We start from the raw sequence: 23,607 nt of genomic DNA, 5'->3' as shown, positions 1-23,607 counted from the left end.
TTTCCCATGGAAGACATGCGATACGATACTAAACAGTCTGCATTAGTGCACGCCTCTATTTGATTGTCACGTCATTGTTTGTAATTTATTCAGCCTTTTCGCTTATTTTCGTTTTATGCTTTTTCGGACGAAAAATTTCGGTTGCTGAACATTTGGTGCATCCCTACTGCAAACATATTATGATCATTTTTAGGAGGTGCAATATTGCCGAAAAATGTAATCCCAATATTTACTAGGAATTTTTTCGACAACGATAATTAAATGATATTTTGCTGAATGTCTGTTATTGTGCTGGTACCTTGGCTGATTTAGGCCTGTCATGGATGAATAAATATGACACTGAAACCACCAGTAATTGGTGGCAAGTCCCTCTCTTAATGAGTGATTCACTGAATCATTCATTCATACAATTCATTCAAAACAGCTGATTCGTTTAGAAACAAAGTGATGGTATAATAATGGATCATTGAATCCTTGAGTCAAATAATTTAAAAAGATCAGATTACTGTCTATGATTTTGTGTCACCTAAAGCACCTCCATCAATTTTCTGTATTTTTCTCCCTTCACTAACTCTCAGGTTGGTTTCCAGGTTGGCTGCGTTGGTCTCCGGGGAGGAACACACAGCAATAGTAGGCACTTTTACCCTGACGGAAAGAGCAGCAGGCATGAAATTTCCCTTGATATTCCATGACTGGATCTCAGCCGCTCTTTCTCACACACGCGTTTTGTGGCATTTAATTGATGCAGGTGGTGGAAGACTTGTGGAATACAAATGAACAGCGGGTGAAGGTTTGGTTTGAAGTAGTGGGGACTAACTAACTAACATGACCCTATTTTCTTCAATAGTGTGACAAGTGTCTTCAATGCTGCTTTTTTATAAAAGGCAATGTTCCAGGATGTAGCAGTGTGGCGTGACAAAACACTAAATCACTTTTTTCTTACATTATATTGTATTTTACAGTCAAGTGAGCTGAATAATCAAATACGCTCTCTTTATAAAATAAAGCAACATTGTGAAAATTATAATGATTTTTCATTTTTATTTTTGGGCCATTAATCTCTTAAAGAGCAAGACTAGTCTTGCAACTCATAAGCATGAAATCATTAAAACAGAAATGTTTTAATATTATCTCTGTATTCACAGCCAGCAGCAAAAAATGGCATTATTTTTGGTTTGATTCATTTCTGTGAATCAATTTCAATGAACCAATTCTGATTTCAGATTCATTGTTATGTCAAAAATATTCAAAATGAATAATTACTCAATCCCTGATATGTGTTTAATGGTTTAGCTAAAATATACACTACTGTTTAAAGGTGAAGTGAATTTTTGTAATGTTTTTGAAATGTTTTGCTCACCTAGCCTGAATTGATTTGACCAAAAATACTGCAAAAATAGCAAAAAATTAAGAAGTATTATTACAATTTTAAATAACTGTTTTCTATTTGAATATATTGTAAAATGTAATTTATTCCTGTGATCAAAGCTGAATTTTTAGCATCACAAAATCCTTCAGAAATCATTCTAATATGCTCATTTGCTGCATGTTAAAACGTTTAATATTTTAGTTTTCAAGGTTTTTTGATGAATAGAAAGGTCAAAAGAACAGCATTCATTTGAAATATAAATCTTGTAACATTATACATGTCCTTACTGTCACTTTTAACCAATGTAATGCATACTTTAAATTAAACAATTTCTTAAAAGAATTTAAAGATTCTTGTACTGTTTGGTTCCTATTATTGAAAGAAAATCCTTTAAGCCATTTCAAATGCAAAAACAAAGATTAAGGCAAAAAATATTGAAATCTTCAACAGCGATCACTTGCATTTCTCTTTTTGCTTATCTGTTGAAAATTCAGCTTTGCATCACAGAAATAAATTACATTTTATGATATATTCACAAAGGCAGCGCTGATTTGAAATTGCAATAATATTTCACAATATTGCTGTTTTTGTTGTCATTTTTGATCAAATAAATGCAGCTTTAGTAAGCAGAAGCGACTTCAAAAACATTAAAAATCTAAGTGAGCCAAAAATTTAAATGGTAAATATTTACAGTGAAAAGTGACCAAAAAATCATTACTCCACTCTTCAGCGTCACATAATCCTTCAGAAATCATTCTAATATGCTGATTTGCTGCTCAAATGTTGAAAAACGGCATAATATTTTGGTTTTCGTTTTATTAATAGAAAGTTAATAGAAATCTTGTAACATTATAAACTGTCACTTTAAATCAATATAATGTATCCTTGTGTAATAAAACCATAAATTTCTTTACATTTCTTTTGAATCTACTGGGTTAAAATGGCTGTACTGTTTGGTTCCTATTATTGAAAGAAAATCCTTTAAGCCATTTCAAATGCACGAACAAAGATGAAGACAAAAAATATTGAAATCTTCAACAGCGATCGCTTGCTTTTCTCTTCTCACTTATCTTTTGAAAACAACACACAACATCCACCAAATGATTTAACACTCCTACAAAACGCTAGACACGCGGATGTGCGTATGCATAATCGCCCATGCATGCGTGCATTCTGCATGTCAGCTGTGAGTGTATTGTGACAGATATCAGAGACTGTGAGAGCGAGACAGCAAGGTTATGTTATTCACCAGCCGTGAGCGCAGCTCACATGAAGTCATCTCCATTTGCTGCAAAAGGTCAGACAGCCCATCTCTCCACCCTAAGGCATATGGACGCAAAATTTGCTCTCTGCGTCCATTTCCGCCAGCTGTTGACCTCTCTTTCTGTCTCTCAGCATGGATGGATGATCATCATGCAGTCAGTGTTCTAGCAGGTTCCTTTCAAATAATCATATCATCACAGCCTTCACAAGTCCTGCTCGACTGCCTTTGCTTTACACAATACAAGAGATTTCTTTGGGAGAAGATCAAAGCATGCAATGCATGCAAGCCATTTTACAAAAACAATGCAACATACACTGCCGCTCAAAAGTTTGGGACGGTATGATTTTTAATGCTTTTTAAAGGAGATCTTTTTGCTCATCGAGGCATTTATTAAAAATACAGAAAACAATGTAATATTAATGCATTTAAAATATTAGTTTTACATTTATATTATATTTTGAAATATAATTTATTTCCGTGATGCAAAGCTGAATTTTCAGCATCATTACTCCAGTATTCAGTGTCACATGATCCTTCAGAAATCATTCTAACATGCTGATTTATTATCAGTGTTGGAATTTTTTCTTTGCAACCTGTGATTCTTTTTCAAGATTCTTTGATAAGTACAACATTAAAAAGAACAGCATTTAAGTAAAATAGAAAATGTTTATAAAAACCTCATTCAAAGTTTGGGGTCAGTACATTTTTTCCTTCTTACTCCCTTTGAAAAAAAAATGACTACACTGTAAAAAATTTACCAGTTTCAACTTAAAAACTAAAGTTTAGCAGCTGCATTAAATTTTTAAGTTAAATCAACTTTAAAGTATAAGTAAATTTAACTAATTTTATTGTCATGAGTTGCAATTAATAGTAGTTTTAAGTTGATTTAACTTAAATTTTTAAGGCAGCTACTGAACTATTTAAGTTGAAACTGTTTTTTTTTTATTTAGCAAGGATGTGTTAAATTGATAAAAAAGGATAGTAAAGAAAGTTAGAAAAGATTTCTATTTGGAATAAATGCTGTTCTTTTTATTCATCAAAGAATCCCGTAAAAAGTATCAAAGGTTCCAAAAAATATTAAGCAGTTTCCAACACTGATGATAAAAGTAATAAATCAGCATATTACAATGATTTCTGAAGGATCGTGTGACACTGAAGACCGGAGTAATGGCTGATAAAAAATATAACTTTGCATCACAGAAATAAATTGTATTTTAAAGTATATTAAACAAAAAAAAAACTGTTATTTTAAAATGCAATAAGGAGAAAATTCCTCAGTATTTTAGGAAATTTATATCCTAGTTTATTCCTAAAAGTTGACCAATTTTTTATTTTAAAATGTGTACATTTGAATAGTTTTATTCAGCAGTGATCCATTAAATTGATCAAAAGTGACAGTAAGACATTTAAAATGTTACAAAACATTTCTATTTCAAATAAATGCTGAACTTTCTATTCATCAAAGTATCTTGAAAAAATAAATGCATCACCATCTGCACAAAAATATGAAGCATCACGGCTGTTTTCAACATTGATAATAATAATGAATGTTTCTTGAGCAGCAAATTAGCATTAGAATGATTTCTGAAGGATTATGTGACAATGAAGACTGCAGTAATGCTGAAAAAATCAGCTTTGCATCACAGAAATAAATTACATTTTACAATATATTCACAAAGGAAACACTGGTTTTAAATTGCAATAATATTTCACAATATTGCTGTTTTTATTGTAATTTTTGATCAAATAAATGCAGCTTTAGACATATTATATTATATTATATTATATTAAAAAAAAGGTGATTCCTTTTTCTTTTCAGGATTATTTGATGCATAGAAAGATCCAAAGAACAGCATTTATCTAAAATAAAAAAGCTTTTGCAACATTATAAACTATACATTTCAAAAGCTTGGAGTGAGTATATATATTTATTATTATTTTTATTTTAGCAAGGGTGCTTTGAATTGATCCATTTCAGATAAATGTGGTTCTTCTGAACTTTCTATTGATCAAAGAAACCTGAAAAAGTTCCACTCAGCTGTTTTTAACCTAATAATAATCAGAATATTAGAATGATTTTTGAAGGATCATGTGACTGCAGTGATGAAGCTAAAAATTCAGCTTTGATCACAGGAATAATTTAGATTTTTAAATATATTTAAATAGAAAACAATTATTTTAAATAATTGCTGTTTTTGCTGTCCTTTAGATCAAATGAATGCAGGCTTGGTGAGCAGAACAGACTAAAAACCTTTCCTGGTAGTGTATAGGTATTCACGAACATAATACAACCCTATTATGAAATAATAATAATAAATAAATCGGCAACAACATGTTGGTGAAATATCAGTATTTCTGCATTTATTATTAAATGATCTTCACACAATTATAGATAAACACAACCTGGTTTAAGTAATAACACACAAATAAGTGTACTTTTCATTGACACTGCAGGTTAAAAAATGTTTTAAATTGCAATTATATTGTCAATATTTTGACTGTAGTCCGGATGGAAAAAGTAAGTGAACCTCTAAATTGAAGACAATTATGTACTAATAGCCAATTGTGATGCTGTGGCATAACCTAAAGCAGGTTGTGCTGTCAAGAAAACCAAGAAATATTGATAAACTGAAACAGATTTGTGGGAAGGGATGGTCCAAAATTGATCTGAGGTCTTATAAGACTCCACATAAAACGTTTGCTAAAGGTTTTGCTCCTAAAGGAGCATCTATAAGGAGTCAACCATTTGACTTTAACCTGCAAACGTGCATCAAAATGCCTCAGAAGCGTGTCTCTCTTTCTCCTGAACTCAGTGTCAGTGGGATCATGTGTTTGTTATCGAGCTTTGAGAACAGAACAGTAAGTGCCCTCATCTCTGCCTTCATCCTGCAGCATGTGATACTCAGAAACGCCAAACCAAAGCCATTTCTGTTGAAGAGAGATCATTTTCTCTATACAGCAAGATTCTGATCAAAACGAAGCACCTCTTTTGTCTTTTCATTTGTTTCCGAACATAGTAATAATCATAAGATCCATTCTATGAAGGGCACTTGGATTTCTCTGAATGGTGTCATTAACTTCAATCATGGGACATGAGTAATACGCCATCTGACAGCACACACACATGATAAACTTCAAATTATGTCATTTCCTCTATCTATATGTGAGATCAGACAGTGCTGATATCACTGGAGCTGTTCTAGAAACTAGATACATTATACATTTTAATAAAATAAGAAAGACCATACAAAATGCATGTTATTTTTTATTTAGTACTGTCCTGAGAAAGATATTTTACATAGAAGATGTTTACATATAGTCCACAGGACAAAACTGCTGAAATTATTATAATAACCCTCTTCAAAAGTTTGGGAACCCCTTGCAGAATCTGTGAAAATGTGAATAATTTTAACAAAATTAGAGAGATCATACAAAATGCATGTTATTTTTAATTTAGCACTGTCCTGAGAAAAATATGTCACATAAAATATGTTTGCTTATTGTCCACGGGACAAAAAAAATGCTGAAATTATTCAAATAACCTTCAAAAGTTTGGGAACCACTTGCAGAATCTGTGAAAATCTAAATAGTTTTAACAAAATAAGAGAAATCGTACAAAAAGCAGGTTATTTTTTATATGAGTACCCTTGCATAAAGAGACGGGGGCGAAAACTTTTGGAATTTGAAGATCTAGGTAAATTGTACTTAATTTGTCTCCTGGGAAATATGCAAATCTATTCTGTTGCTTCTGAAGGGCAGTACTAAATTGGGAGAAAAAAATATAATAGCTGCATATGAGTCTTTCAGTTGTCCTCAGTGTGAAAAGATCTCAAAATCATGCAGTCATTGTTGGAAAGGGTTGCAAAAGATGCTGGAAAACTGAAGAATCTACAGAACCTGGAGGATTTTTCTGAAGAACAGTGCTCAGTTTAACTGTCCAGGTCAAACAAGGGACTCATAAACAACCATCACAAAACAAAAAACATTCATAGATCATCCAGGTTACCACACACATTATAAAGAACCAAGGGTTCCCAAATTTTCATTTCAGCTATTTTTTGGTCTTGTGGACTATATGTAAACATATTTTAAGTAAAATATCTTACCCAGGACAGTACAAAAAAAAAAAAAAAAAAATTACATGCATTTTGTATGATCTCTCTTATTTCGTTAACATTATTGACATTTTCTGCAAATAATATATGCCACTATATATACCAAATCTAAGCAATGGTGGGTGGAGTTACTTAAAACAGTCTTTGCCAACAAGATTGACTATTTAACCTCTGTTTGAACAGACACTCCCATAAAATAAAAGTGTAGGAGTGAGTGTGAAGAGTGTGTTTATCTGTCAGTCTGTACTGCACAAGGCATGTTTGTTCATTTTATTGTCTTCTCTCTATAACTATTCAGCAACAGAATAAATTATAAATGCCACTGTTCTTTTATAGCCAGAGATAATGAGCAGTCATGTGATCTGATCGTCTAATTAGGAGCAGGACTGGCGTATACGGTGAGGCTTGTTGCATTACAGATGGTTTCTGTTGAGTACCATCTGTGATGTAAATGCAGCACCTTTGAGTGTGTGTGTGTGTGTGTGTGTGTGTGTGAGTGTGTGTGTGTGTGTGTGTGTGTGTGTGTGTGTGTGTGTGTGTGTGTGTGTGTGTGTGTGTGTGTGTGTGTGTGTGTGTGTGTGAGTGTGTGTGTGTGTGTGTGTGTGTGTGTGTGTGTGTGTGTACCTGGTATTCATCACGTTGTGGGGACCAAATGTCCCCACAAGGATAGGAATACCAGTAGATTTTGACCTTGTGGGGACATTTCTCAGGTCCCCATGAGGAAACAGGCTTATAAATCATGCACAATGAGTTTTTTTGAGGAAGTAAAAGTGTGCACAATCTCCTGTGAGGGCTAGGTTTAGGTGTAGGGTAGGTGTAGGGCAATAGAAAGTACGGTTTGTACAGTATAAAAACCATTATGCCTATGGAATGTCCCCATAAAACATGTAAACCCAACAAGTGTGTGTGTGTGTGTGTGTGTGTGTGTGTGTGTGTGTGTGTGTGTGTACCTGGTATTCATCACGTTGTGGGAACCAAATGTCCCCACAAGGATAGGAATACCAGTAGATTTTGACCTTGTGGGGACATTTCTCAGGTCCCCATGAGGAAACAGGCTTATAAATCATGCACAATGAGTTTTTTTGAGGAAGTAAAAGTGTGCACAATCTCCTGTGAGGGCTAGGTTTAGGTGTAGGGTAGGTGTAGGGCCATAGAAAGTACGGTTTGTACAGTATAAAAACCATTACGCCTATGGAATGTCCCCATAAAACATGTAAACCCAACAAGTGTGTGTGTGTGTGTGTGTGTGTGTGTGTGTGTGTGTGTGTGTGTGTGTGTGTGTGTGTGTGTGTGTGTGTGTGTGTGTGTGTGTGTGTGTGTGTGTGTGAATACCTTATACAAAAGCAGAAATATCTCCAGAGAGAGAGGAGGAAAGTTCAATGCTGCTGTAAGAGCTGTCTTGAGCTGTCAGTCAAAGTCTCTCTCTCTCTCTCTCTCTCTCTCTCTCTCACACACACACACACACACACACACACAGTGTGAACAAAAAAACTGCACTGCAGCTGCCCACATACTTTAATAAGCGGAAGGTTCAATACAATTTAAATAAGTTTTTGCTTAAACCAAGAAAAAGAAATATCTGCAAATGAGGTAAAAAATCGTATTTAACCTTTGAATTAAATATATTTAATCATATATTTAAAATCAAGTAAATGTAGCTTGATTTTTACAGTTAAAGTCTACAATCAAAAAGTTATTATTTAAAAGGTTTTATAAAGGCAGCATTACTTACAAAAATGACTAATGGTTATTTAAGCTCAATTATCAGAATTTGTGGCATAATGTTGATTAGCACAATTAAAAAAATAATAATAATGCTAAAAATAAGGGACTGACAATAAAATTTAGTTTGTTTATAATTTAGTGCCATGCCAACAACCCCAGCAAGAAACAAGCAAAAAATGTTTTGTTTCCAGGGAGGAAAAAAATAAATTAAGTGCAGTTTGCTTAAAAAAAGACTTATCTTACTTAGTACTTTGTCTTGTTTCTAGTCGAAATACCTAAAATAAAATAAAAAAAATTAAGTGCAGTTTGCTTAAAAAAGGCCTTTTTCTTACTTAGTATTTTTGTCTTGTTTTTTGTCTTGGAAACAAGTATCAAGTAAAGTACAAGTAAATCAAAAGTATTTTACTAAGTAAGATAAGGCTTTTTTGCAGTGCAGTGAAAGATCATTGATTTTTGTTCACAGTAAAATTATTAGAAAAACAAATATATATATTTTTCTTACTCAGTATTTTTCAGGGTGAATATCTATAAATTCTTAAATTAATACAAGATACAGAAAAATTACTAAAATGTTAAAGTATTAAGTACATTTTTGTTTCAAACCATGAGAAAAATCTTTGGAAGTGAGACCAGAAAAATAATCTTGCTTTAAAAAAAAATGTTAAATCTTACTAGGTTTTGTCTTGTTTCCGGCCAAAATATCAAAAAATTCTTAAATCAAGAAGGATTTTCAAGACGACTAAAAATTATCTTCTTGTTTTCTGAAGAAGAAAAAAACAAGTCAAAATGAAGTGAGTTTTTGCTTAGAACAAGCAAAATAATCTGCCAATGGGGTAAGAAAACTAATCTTGTTTTTTTTTCTTACCCCATTGGCAGATTATTTAGCTTGTTTCAAGCAAAAATGCACTTAATTCTGACTTGTTTTTTCAGAAAACAATACAATAATTTTTAGTCGTCCAGAAAATCCTTCTTGATTTAAGAATTTTCAGATATTTTGGCTGGAAACAAGACAAAAAATCTAAGAAAAGCATTTTTGCAGTGTTCGAATTAAGTACATTTTTCTGACCCCAATGACAGATATTTTTTCTTGTCTTAAGCATAAACCATTAAACCAATTTTGCTATATATATTTCTGATATATATATCAGAAAATGTCTTTAACTGAATGAAAAAAGTGATGACAAAATAATTATACTCATTATATCACTTTTGAAGTAGAGTATTTTACTGTTTAAAGATCAGCCCCTCTTTCTTACATTTTAAGTACCTAATTGTAATCCAGATTATTAATTTTAGATAAAAAGGGGTACAGATGGAAATTAATTATTGTGGTAATCAATGTTATATCACAAATCCTGTTGTTTTAACTTAACTTTGAACACAGACAAGACAGAGAGCCGTCTTAGACGGTGCGCAGCAGAAGGGCTGCCATGCCTCTTATTGTATCTGGAAACCTGATTCGCTCCACACCACCTGATCTATGTGTGTGTGTGTGTGTGTGTGTGTGTGTGTGTGTGTGTGTGTGTGTGTGTGTGTGTGTGTGTGTGTGTGTGTGAACTCTCTTGAGCTCCTGAGACAGACACGCTACTCCATTATTCAGAGGAAGAGACTGCAGATGTACAGATCTCTGATCACACACAGAGGATGGAAAAATCAGGAATGCGATTGCTTCAATATCTCAACTGTTTCTCCGATGGAGAGCTGGATTTTGCTAGCTAAAAATTTCAGTAATCTTACATGCATCTCCTATAGAATTTCAGAAGAGATCTCAATAATGTGCTCAGATTTGCCTCTGCAAAAATTATTTTCTTACTCTGTATTTTTCAGGGATGCACTGAAATGAAAATTCTTGGCAGAAGCCGAAGCCAAACAAAATGAAACGTTGGGCCGAAGGCCGATTATCGAACACCGTTTTCTGTGGTTCTTCCCCCATGTACTGTATTTTGCCAAATGTTTTCGACATTGCATAAATTAAATAGCCAAAATGTGCTTTTTACAGTTTTGTCTTGCTTTTCAAAAAATAAATCAATTGTAAAACAACAGTTTACTTAACACTAAACATTTTTAACATTCTAGTAGACATTATAGCCTTCCAACACAGCACAATTTAACTTAAAATGAATACGTTAGTAAAGTAATATTCTTAGGCCATTTTTAAGACCCCCTTCTTGAATCAGGCATGTGTTTTTAATGCACAAATAAATAGCCTTGCTGAGCAAAGGAGAATGTTAGAATAAATGTATTACTAGAGCTGTTGTAATGATTGTTATCATTATTTTTGTCTTACTTTTTGATTTTATTTTATAGATCAACAGTAAAATTACAATACTAACATTTATGAATGTTGACTTGTATTTTAGTGGAAACCCACAAGAAGACCTCAGTACTACTTTTTGCTGACCGCAGCAGATTTATGAATGATTCTCATCAGGCAGATTTTCCTCACACTTTGGACTCTGAACCCTGGCTAAGGAGCTCGTGCAGAGCTGTTAGAATAAATAGAATTTGTGTGTGTATCAGACAACATAACATTCTGTAGTTTATTTACTGATACATTAAGGCCATTTGGTGATTTCAGTCATCATACAGTAACCAGCAACAACCAGCCCTTTCTCTTCTCATGGACTATATGCAATGCGGTACATGTGCTTGTAATGATTTTTGCGTCTTTCTCAGACAGTTTTAAATGCTTCCACACTGTCCACATTTGTTGCATTAGTGCGCGCCTCTATTTGATCATGTCACGTGATCATGTTATCATTTATTCGCCCTTTTTCACTTATTTGGCCGAACATCAATTTTTTTGTGTGCTATTTTCATCTGAATAATTTCGGTTGCTGAACATTCGGTGCATTCCTAATATTTTTGCATAAAACAAGAAAAAAAAAAAAATTCAACAAGCTAAAAAAAATCCCTTTGAATTCTATATCTTATATAGACTTAATATCTTATTTCATTTTGCTCCTCAAGTAAATGTATCTTGATTTTAGAATATTTCGATATTTGTACTGGAAAAATCAGAAAATAGGCAGAAAATCATTTTTTCAGTAAAAGTCTAAAAGTCATTATTTAAAAGAATTTATAAAAGCTGCATTACCTACAAAAAATGGCTAAAGGTTATTTGTAATTTTTTTTTTTTTTTTTTTTTGCAATAACGCACACTTATGAATAATGCAAAATAACACCAGGAGCATGAATTAAGATTGTAAATAAGATCTACTTTGATGTTACATTGACTTTGCATTACATTGATGTTGCAGACGCTCTAAAAAGAGACATTAAAGCAACTGTGAATTTAAAAGATGCCGAAGAACGAAAGGTTGGGAAGGAAGTGCATGAGATGTGCTCCAAACACACAGAAATGTCTATGTCCTCTGCTGTCCCTGTAACAAATGCATGAGCAGCAAAGCTTCAAACATACGGCTTCCATCTCCCCTCACCTCTTCAATAATGCCCTTTCATCTGCTCCCTACATCCAGACCAGACCAGAGACACAGTGAAAGCACAACCAACAGTGATGAACCAATCGTTATTCTGAATCATTCTGCTTCACAAAAACCAGTCTGAGAGAGATGGGTCATGGTTACATCTGGTATGATAATTGTGCCATCCTTTACTCATCCAAATCTGTATGCATTTATCTCTGTCGAACACAAAATAAGATATTTTAGTAAATGAATGAATGAATGAACACATTCAAAACATCTTGTGCTCTGCAGAGGAAATAAAAGCAATTTAAGAAAGTGAATAAACATTTCATGACGTCAAACCACATGCTGTCAGAGCAGATCAGACGACGCTGCTTTACTAATGAACTTGGTCTTTGATGTGACTCAAATGAATCCATTTATATTCTGATTTCAATAGAATTTTACATATTCAGTCTGACATGTCCTTTGAACTCAGATGAGTGCAGATACGAGGCGTCCAGATTACCCAGAATACCAGCACGACTGAGACGACCGCACACTCCTGCTTAAAGGAAAATACTGTCTTTATTTACACATATCCTTCCAAACCCATTTGACTTTATTTCTTTGTGGTTATTTCTTGTGCTAATTGCCATATAAATATAATGCAACAACAAAAATGAGAATTGGGGCCATTAAGATGCAAAAACGACCAAAGCGTGTCTTCTACACTATTTTTCACATTTTTACAAAGTCATATGATAGAAATTGTAATAATTTTGCTTAAAGTCTTCTCTATCCACTGTAAAACAACCAAACGTCTGGCATGCACTGCAAAAAAAATGCTTTTCTTTGATTTTTTTGTCTTGTTTCCAGCCAAAATATCTAAAAATTCTTAAATCAAGAAGGATTTTCTAGACGAGTAAAAATTACTGTCTTGTTTTCAGGAAAAAAAATAGTCAAAATTAAGTGTGTTTTTGCTTGAAACAAGCAAAATAATCTGCCAATGGGGTAAAAAAAATAATCTTGTTTTCTGTTTGAAATAAGTTTTTTTTTCTTACCCCATTGGCAGATTATTTTGCTTGTTCTAAGCGAAAACTCACTGAATTTTGACTTGTTTTTGCTGAAAACAAGGCATTTTTTTACTCGTCTAGAAAATCCTTCTTGATTTAAGAATTTTTAGATATTTTGGCTGGAAACAAGACAAAAAAATCTAAGTAAGAAAAGCATTTTTTGCAGTGTGAAGCGTGATTCACTGACTAATTACTTATAATAAATAATAAAAGCAATGCATGACTTCAGAAGGTTTGGAATTTAATGCATGAGTCATGAGTCTTATGATTTATGTTACTCTTTTTTTTTTAAAGCCTCCTACCATTATGAAATATCTGCAAAATTCTACAGGTCTACATGCAATTCTGCAAATTCTTCTGCCGTTCTAAGAGCGACGTCGCTGTGAAATTCTAAAAATAAATAGACACGAATAGACCGGAAAAAAAGAGACAGAAGCATGCTGACGGTACACATTCCCATTTAGCATTAAACACAGTCTAGTGTGTGGTTAGAGGACAGACATATGCTGGAAAACACACACGCGTTAACCAGTCCCCCGAGGATCCGTGTGCCCTTCAGGGGAACGATGGATGGGAGAATTAGGATGGCAGGAGGAGACACATTTGATAAAATGGAGGCTGAGAGAAAAGAGGAGAATGGAGTGAGAGAGAGACCGAGTTGACTTAAGGACTCCCGGATTTAAACGCAGCGCCCTAAGAGCATAATGGCACTTGATTTTGCTGGCATTCATACATTAAAAGTGTGTATTTTTGTACTTCATCTTAACGCAGTTTTAAGAACACATTCAAAAAAGATTGGAATTGGTGAAACATCTACACCGTAAAAACCTAAGTTCTGATAATATTATTTGTATTGGTTACATGTTTTGCAATAAATCATTTTTTTTTTTTGATTATTTAGTACAGACCTGAATAAGATATTTCACATAAAAGATGTTTACATCTCGTCCACAAGAGAAAATAATAGCTAAATTTATAAAAATGACCCTGTTCAAAAGTTTACATCCCCTTAATTCTTCATACCATGTTGTTACCGGAACGATCCACAGCTGTTTTTTTGTTTTTCGTTTGGTGATAGTTGTTTAAGAGTTCCTTGTTTGTCCTCAACAGTTCAACTGCCTGCTGTTCTTCAGAAAATCTTCAGGTCACACAAATTCTTTGGTTTTTCAGCATTTTTGTGTATTTGATCCCTTTCATACAATGACTGGATGATTTTGAGATCCATCTTTTCACAGTGAGGACAACTGAGGGACCCATATGCAACTATTACAGAAGGTTCAAATGGTCACAATGCTCCAGAAGAACAAAACATGCATTAAGAGCCGGAGGGTGAAAACTTTTGGAATTTGAAGACTGGGGTAAATTTAACTTTTGTTGTCTTCTGGGCAGCATGTAACTATCTTCTGTAGCCTCTAAAGGGCAGTCCTAAATGAAAAAATATATAATATTTAGGCAAAATAAGAAATATGTACACATCTCCATTATGTTCAAAAGTTTCACCCTCATATATTTTTTATAACAACTTTTTTCTCTTGTAGCCTATGTGAAATCTCATTTTCTGATCAGTACTAAATAATCAATACTTCATGCACTTTGTACGATCACTCTTGTTTTGGTAAAATAATTTACATTTTGCAGATTCTGAAAGGGGGGTGTAAACTTTTGACCTCAACAGTCAAACAGTTACTTTTAAAATAGGTTTTCTTTTTCCCTGCATAATGATTTAGTTACATTATGGTCTAAAATATCAATGTATCTGCAACTTCTATAATTAAACGCTTTGTTTTACAAAAAAGCTTTACAGCTGTGCACAAACCATTTGTTGCAATCAATATATAAATCAGTTTTATTTTATGTATGCATTAAAGTGTTTGCATTTCAGATGCTGTCAATATGTTGATATTTTGTTTATGCATAAAAACTATAAATATTAATAACATCACGTGGTCCCTAGGGGGCACAAACAGACTGTTTCAACTCCATCATTTGATTTGATAATAATGCAAACAATTGCAGCCTCTATTTGAAAAAAACAAACAAACAGTATGAGTGTTTTGTGTGCAGTGTCGTGTGAGTCAATCATCACTTTTACTATTACTTTTACTCATAGGGTTAGAGGCTTGCTCAAATCATTACCTTAAACTTCAGTTCATAACATCTGTATTTTAATCCATCAAAATCAAATCACCATATTGTGTCAAATGAGACTCATATACAAAGCTATTAGACTATTTCTACCTGCACTCTCAAGAAAAAAGGTACAAAAGCTGTCACTAAAGATGTCACCCTTTCAAAAGCCATGCCTTTATACCTTCATTCACCCCTAAAGGGTGCATATTAGTAGCTTAAATGCACATATTTGTATCTGAAGTGTACATATTAGCATCTAAATGGCACATATTAGTAACTTTTGAAAGGTTACCGCCCTAGTGACAGCTTTTGTACCTTTTTTTTGACAGCGCTGGAACATCAAATGAATGTGAAAAATCTCACAGTCGCACACACTGAAGGATGCAATTTTTACTTGGACCAATAAGAAACCATCTAGCAACCACTCAGAACACCCTAGCAACACCCCGGCAACCAGAGTACTCTCACAACCACTTGGCACAACACTCAAAACAATTTAGGATTATGCCAATGAGTTTCGCACAGAAAAGCACCACTCACGTTTTCTATGAATCACGAGAATTATGAGAGCCTCTCAGTTTATATGCACACACACAGACACACAACTGATTTGAATGAATTTTCTGTCCCACAGCTGCAGCCCAAAATCAACCAGGCAAACACTGACAGTCTGTATATCTTTAAAGTCTTCATATTCTTACATTTCTCTGGCAAAAAGGTAATGGTTTTTACCGTTTACTAATTATTGAAAACACAATTCCAGCACACATATAAAAGCTTTAGCATCTTAACAGTGTTTACTGCGTCCATATACAATGCTTTAATGAGCTTTAAAGTGCTAAAAACCATCAAACAACAGTTTTGCAGCATGCATGTCATTGCTACAGGCGCTGAATGAAACTAAGCATTCATTGAGAAGTATTTACCTTTATAACTCTTTACCTTGACACGTCTATTCACTAAACCTTCTCCAACCAGCCTGCATGCTGAAATAAATCTACATTACTAGGGATATGCAGACTAAAACGGCACCCTGGGAAATTATTGACAACCAGCCGCGGATAACTAACTCCCCTCCATTAAGTGAACACATTTGTCTCTTTCTGAACAACCAGCAGCCAGTGACCCCTGAATAAAGAGGGTGTAGAGCTCTTCAGGTAAGGGTAAACGGAGCACAGAAACCCTCACACGCCTCACAGAGGTGTTAATGGCTAAAACACAGACTATTCTCATCCCTACAGCGTTACTATTCAAAATCAAAGCATAGGAAGAAATACTAAGGTTTTAGTAGCACTTTGCATGTCCATATTAAACAACAATAATGCATAAATATGAGAAGCTGCACAAGGTAATTAGACATTTACTTAGCATTATACTGCAAAATTACTAAACATGCATCAACATTAAATACACAGCTTACTGGGAGCATTCTCATAGCTTTCTACGACGTTTTTTAAAAGTTATATTAATGTCAGGACAAAATGTTCTTAAACTAATGGGTGCAGTAATGGAACATTTCTATAACTTTATTAATATTTGATATATGTAACCCTGGACAACAAAACCAGCGTTAAGTAGCAATATATATATTTGCAGCAATAGCAAAAAAATACATTGTATGCATTGCATTTTTCTTTTATGCCAAAAATCATTAGGATATTAAGTAAAGATAAATTGTAAATGGTAAATTTCCTACCATTAATATATCAAAACCTAATTTTTGATTAGTAATATGCATGCCTAAGAACATACAATTTCAAAGGTGATTTTCTCAATATTTAGATTTTTTTTTTGCACCCTCAGATTCCTCAGATTGTATTTTGGCCAAAGAAAAGCATATTTATTTAGCTGATGTATAAATCTCAATTTCAAAGAAATTAACCCTTATGACTGGTTTTGTGGTCCAGGGTCACATATGTTCTCATAAGATTGAGAGAAAACATTTTGCATAGTAAAGGGACGTTCCTAAAACTTTATTAATATTTGATAAATGTGACCCTGGACAACAAAACCAGTGTTAAGTAACACGGGTATATTGTATGCATGGTATGTTTCCTTTATGCCAAAAATCATTTGATCTTTAAGTTAAGATCATGTTCCATGAAGATATTTTGAAAATTTCCTACCGTAAATATATCAAAACTTAATTTCTGATTACTAATATGCATTGCTAAGAACTTCATTTGGACAACTTTAAAAGTGATTTTCTTAATATCTGGGTTTTTTCCACACTCAAGATTCCTCAGATTGTATCTTGGCCAAATATTGTCCTATCCTAACAAACCACACACCAATGAAAAGCGTATTTATTCACCTTTATGACTGGTTTTGTGGTCCAGGGTCATATATGTTCTCAACGTTGAGAGAAAACGTTTTGAGAACATCCTTTGAACATCTTTGTGATGTTATTTGTACTTAAACGTTCTAAGAAACGTTTTTTGTAACTTTTGAACAACTAAACGTTATCAGCATATTAAAAAATAACGTTATATTTAGGGTGAAAATAAAGTTAGTAGAAGGTTATTGGGAACGATTTTGCCTTTAAAAACTGTGTATATAACCTCAATTTGTTACCTAAGAATATACAGATATAATCTAGACACCTTCTTGATGTATTTTACCAAATTCACTCTTTAGTTTTAAACACACATGAACCATAACTCCGTCATAATTCCTCGTGCTGCTTCTCTATGGCTCGGATCAGATTTCTAATGATGATTAGCGACATAAACCATCACAGAACCGTTGTTTGATTAAAATCTCGAGCAATTATGTTAATTAAACCAATACATCTTACAAAAAGCATATACACCAATATACATCCATTATGAGATTAAGCAATAAAGCTGATCGTTCATTCCAAACATGTCGAAAACATATCGAACAGCGATTTGTCAGACCAGAGCGGTTTAAACAGAAAATATTCACATTAAATGCCATTTGTGTGTGTTTGTGTGCAATTACACAGACAATTAAACAATGTAAAGAACAAAAGAATCGGCGTGTTGAAAATAATCGCGTTTAATCACATTAAGAGCTTGTAGCGATTCTGCTGTTGTGTGTTTGGTGTTCACACATATTCCGTTATTTAAGCGCTATTATTGCGTATATTTGATAGGAAGCGGTATATAATCTTACCGGTTGGTCGTGTGGATGTAGATGAGGCTGGCTGAAGCGCTTCTGCGGCGGTCTGCTGTGTTTTTCTAGGAGGGTCGGGAGCTGTCCTCCGCTCGCGGTGCTGAACGTTCAGTGTTTGGTGCTGGACAGCGGCAGCAGCCCAAGAGCCGAGAACGGGACGATTTGAGTCGAACTGCATCAGACGCAGCGCCCTCCAGCGCTCAGGAGGAGCAACCGTGGCGTACTGCAATACTCACTCATTTCAAAACGACTAATTTGATCACATTAAAACAGTAGGAAACCAAAACAGCTAAATGAAGTATTAACAATAACTATAATTTATAAAACAGCAATTTACAGGTATTTAACAAATGTAAGGAAAACAGGGATAAGCATGTAAGTGTGAATTCACTAGCGACACCTGGTGATGTAGTTTTAACACAGGAACATTTCTTTGTTATTTGCATAAAAAAATCTTTTCTTTTTATCAATGTACAGTCGTGGCCAAAAGTTTTGAGAATGACACAAATATTAGTTTTCACAAAGTTTGCTGCTAAACTGCTTTTAGATCTTTCTTTCAGTTGTTTCTGTGATGTACTGAAATATAATTACAAGCACTTCATACGTTTCAAAGGCTTTTATCGACAATTACATGACATTTATGCAAAGAGTCAGTATTTGCAGTGTTGGCCCTTCTTTTTCAGGACCTCTGCAATTGGACTGGGCATGCTCTCAATCAACTTCTGGGCCGAATCCTGACTGATAGCAACCCATTCTTTCATAATCACTTCTTGGAGTTTGTCAGAATTAGTGGGTTTTTGTTTGTCCACCCGCCTCTTGAGGATTGACCACAAGTTTTAAGATCTGGGGAGTTTCCAGGCCATGGACCCAAAATTTCAACATTTTGGTCCCCGAGCCACTTAGTTATCACTTTAGCCTTATGGCACACTGCTCCATCGTGCTGGAAAATGCATTGTTCTTCACCAAACTGTTGTTGGATTGTTGGAAGAAGTTGCTGTTGGAGGGTGTTTTGGTTCCATTCTTTATTCATGGCTGTGTTTTTGGGCAAAATTGTGAGTGAGCCAACTCCCTTGGATGAGAAGCAACCCCACACATGAATGGTCTCAGGATGCTTTACTGTTGGCATGACACAGGACTGATGGTAGCGCTCACCTTTTCTTCTCCGGACAAGCCTTTTTCCAGATGCCCCAAACAATCGGAAAGAGGCTTCATCGGAGAATATGACTTTGGCCCAGTCCTCAGCAGTCCATTCGCCATACTTTTTGCAGAAGATCAATCTGTCCCTGATGTTTTTTTTTGGAGAGAAGTGGTTTCTTTGCTGCCCTTCTTGACACCAGGCCATCTTCCAAAAGTCTTGGCCTCACTGTGTGTTCAGATGCGCTCACACCTGGCTGCTGCCATTCCTGAGAAAGCTCTGCACTGGTGGCACTCCGATCCCGCAGCTCAATCCTCTTTAGGAGACGATCCTGGCGCTTGCTGGACTCTCTTGGACGCCCTGAAACCTTCTTAACAATGCAGTGGAAAGTTTTTTTTTCGGGATTAAGTTAATTTTCATGGCAAAGAAGGACTATGCAATTCATCTGATCACTCTTCATAACATTCTGGAGTATATGCAAATTGCTATTATAAAAACTTAAGCAGCAACTTTTCCAATTTCCAATATTTATGTAATTCTCAAAACTTTTGGCCACGACTGTAGTTTTTACCTAATTTTGTTATTATTATATAAAAGGGTGCATCTCATAAAATATATATTCTTAGGTAACACGTTTAGGTTATATAAACGTTATTTTAACGTTATTTAAAGGCAAAATCATTCCTAATGACCTTTTACTAACGTTATTTGAACGTTTATTTTTAATATTCTGTTAATGATTAGTTGTCGTGTTAAAACTTACAAAAACGTTTTACTTAGTATGTTCAAGTACAAATAACATCACAAGGATGTTCAATGAATGTTCTCAAAACGTTTTCTCTCAACATTATGAGAACATATGTGACCCTGGGCCACAAAACCAGTCATAAGGTTAAATATGACAAAACTGAGATATATACACCATGTCAAAGCTCAATAAAAAAGCTTTCTATTGATGTATGGTTTGTTAGGATAGGACAATATTTGGCTGAGACACATCTATTTGAAAATCTGGAATCTGAGGGTGCAAAAAAAATCTAAATACTGAGAAAATCACCTTTAAAGTTCTCCAAATGAAGTTTTTAACAATGCATATTACTAATCAAAAATAACATTTTGATATATTTATAGTAGGAATTTTACAAAAAATCTTCATGGAACATGATCTTTACTTAATTTCCTAATGATTTTTGGCATAAAAGAAAAACCAATAATTCTGACCCATACAATGTATTTTTGGCTATTGCTACAAATATACCCCAGCGACTTAAGACTGGTTTTGTGCTCTAGGGTCACATATGTGATCATGGACCACAGAACCAGTCATAAAGGTCTTTTTTAAGCTGAATTAATATGCTTTCCATTGATGTATAATTTGTTAGGAGAGGACAATATTTGGTGTATTTTTTTCTTTATTTAATTATTATTATTATTATACAAAAGGGTGAATCTCATAAAATGTATCACGAATGTGCCCACATCACATCTGTATATTCTTAGGTAAAACATTTAGGTTATATAAACGTTATTTTAACATTATTTAAAGGCAAAATCGTACCTAATAATAACCTTCTACTAACTTTGTTTTCACCTTAAATGTAACGTTATTTGAACGTTTATTTTTTAATATTCTGATAACATTTAGTTGTCGTGTTAAAAGTAACAAAAAACGTTTCTTTAAACGTTCATCAAGTACAAATAACATCACAAGGATGTTTAAAGAATGTTCTCAAAACGTTTTCTCTCAACGTTATTAGAACATATGTGACAATGGACCACAAAACAAGTCATAAGGGTTATTTTTTTTAATTAAAAAGCTGAATAAATAAGGTTTCCATTGAGGTGTGGTTCATTAGAATAGGACAATATTTGTTCGAGACACAACTCTTTGAAAATCGGGAATCTAAATATACAAGAAAAAAATATTGAGAAAATTGCCTTTAAAGTTGTTCAAATAAAGTTCAAGGAATGCATATTACTAATTAAAATGTAAGTTTTGATATGTTAACAGCAGGAAATTCACAAAATATCTTATGACATGATCTTATTATCCTAATTTTTAAATCATCTTAAATGTTCTTAAAGTCTCTGTTTTTATTGTTGTGATTATTATTTTAAATTTTTATGATTTTTATGCTATTATGATTTTAATTCCTTTTATGTACAGCACTTTGAATTGCCATTGTGTATGAAATGTGCTATATAAATAAACTTGCCTTGCCTAATTATTTTTGTCATGAAAGAAAAAAATGATCAGTGACCCATTCAATGTATTTTTGGTTATTGCTACAAATATACCCATGCTACTTAAGACAGGGTCACATTTATCTATTTATTTAAATGTTTCTTTAAACTGCTATTAAACTTTTGAATGGTATTTTCCATAATAATCATTTAAAAAAAATGGTTTCAATATTAAAGTTCCTTGAGCAAATGATTTCTGAAGGATCATGTGACACCTGAAAATTCAGGTTTGACATAAAAAATTAAATAAATCTAAAAATATATCCATATAGAAAACAGTTATTTTAAATTGCAATAATGTTTCACAATGATTGTATAAATATAAATATATTTAGTATTTGTTTGGTATTGTTCATGCTTGATGAATGCAGGTTTTCTAATCATTTAAAATTTGAAAAAGTTAAATTAAATAATTTACTTCTCTGGATTGCATCCACATTGTCATTTCTTGAATTTGACCATTTAAAATAGTAATATTACATTTTAGTATAGACATAAACTCTTGATAACATGCTAGATAATACTTCACCTAATAGCCTGGGAATAAAACATGGGATTTGTGCCTCTAATCCTTTACAGGAAGTTACGGGACACCAAAGCTTACCGTATGAGTGCGATTTGCCATCAAAACAAATGCCATCAGGGTGAAACAAACACACTTTAAGAAAAACAGTCCAATTTTACATTTATTCCTTGAAGGAATTGTTGAAAAGACCAGTTGAACAGTCCAAAGCTGAAATTACATGTGGAAACGTAAAGAAGGCACAGAACATTATAGAAAATATGTCCCACTGTATCACATTCACTGATATTATATATATATATATTTTTTTTTTTTGCGAATTACGAAACAATAACATGAACAGAAGAAACGTATGCTGAGTCTTCAGCAGTAAGGCATTATAGGGCACATGAAAAATGCATGTTATATATTGGCTGCACTGAATTGAATTGAATCCGATATATTGAACCTATTGATCTAATAAAACTGAGATTCATGCTGGCTCACGTCTGTCCCTCTTTCCTCTCCGTATCAATTCTGATAATTATAAATAACTAAATCAATGCTGTAGTCACTGCCATCCATAAGCACTTGCACATTTGGCTGCATTTGTGAGGGAGCAAATTGTCATTGGTTGTTGCTGTAGGACGAATGTTCTGATTGGATGCACATGTGGGTCGTATGATTGGCTGTGGTTTTGAGACATGTGCTGTCATTGGCTGTAGCTGTGGGATGAATGTCCGTGAGTTACGGCCTGGACGGCCTGTTCAGGAACCAAATTGGGGTCTGAGAGGATTGATGTGGAGGTGCTGAGCAGACGCAGAGAACTCAAAACAGCTGAAGAGAAACACAGAGACAAGACATAGTAGAAGTATTACGATAAAACTGATATTGCCTAATAGATTTAACTTGATTTCTGACTGGATGAGCAGGTTCTGCTGTTGTAAAATGCCAATAAACACACACTGATGACTTTTGAATCATTTAGTATTAAGTATTGTTTTCTTAAAAAAAACAACGATCAAAATTTTGTTAGTTTTTGCCTAAAAGAAAAAGGTAAAAGAAAAATTTGCCAGCTGAGTAAGAAAAATAATCTTAATTCAAAAGCTAAACAAGATTTTTAAATAAATAATTTACATTGGTATAAAATATTTATATTTTGAATAAACACTGTACTTTTTAAACTTGTTATTCATGAAAGAATCCTGAAAAGAAAAAAAAAAAAAAAAATCACAGGTTCCAAAAAATATTTGGCAGCACAACTGTTGATATTATCCAACACTGATCATTCTAATGATAAATCAGCATATTAGAATGATTTCTAAAGGATCATGTGACACTTAAGACTGGAGTAACAGCTGATAAAGATTCAGCTTTTCATCACAGGAATAAATTCTATTTTAAAGTATGTTAAAATAAAAAACATTATTTTCTATTGTAAAAACATTTTGCAATATTACCGTTTTTTCCTGTATTTTTAATCAAATAAATGCAGCCTTGAT

General features: G+C 33.6%; 1 protein-coding gene across 1 annotated transcript in view; it reads right to left on the bottom strand.

The window, feature by feature from the left end:
- Positions 1-22,817: 22,817 nt before the first annotated feature.
- Positions 22,818-23,607, bottom strand: part of LOC141334916 (uncharacterized) — a 36,335-nt gene continuing 35,545 nt past the window's right edge. The window contains exon 10 of the mRNA XM_073840141.1: positions 22,818-22,942. Coding sequence (XP_073696242.1) covers positions 22,818-22,942 — 125 coding nt within the window. The remainder of the gene's footprint in view (positions 22,943-23,607) is intronic.

This window comes from Garra rufa, chromosome 5, assembly GCF_049309525.1.
Source record: "Garra rufa chromosome 5, GarRuf1.0, whole genome shotgun sequence".
Taxonomy (NCBI): domain Eukaryota; kingdom Metazoa; phylum Chordata; class Actinopteri; order Cypriniformes; family Cyprinidae; genus Garra; species Garra rufa.
The sequence above is the reverse complement of the archived record's forward strand: the minus strand, read 5'-3'. Positions and strand labels throughout refer to the sequence as shown.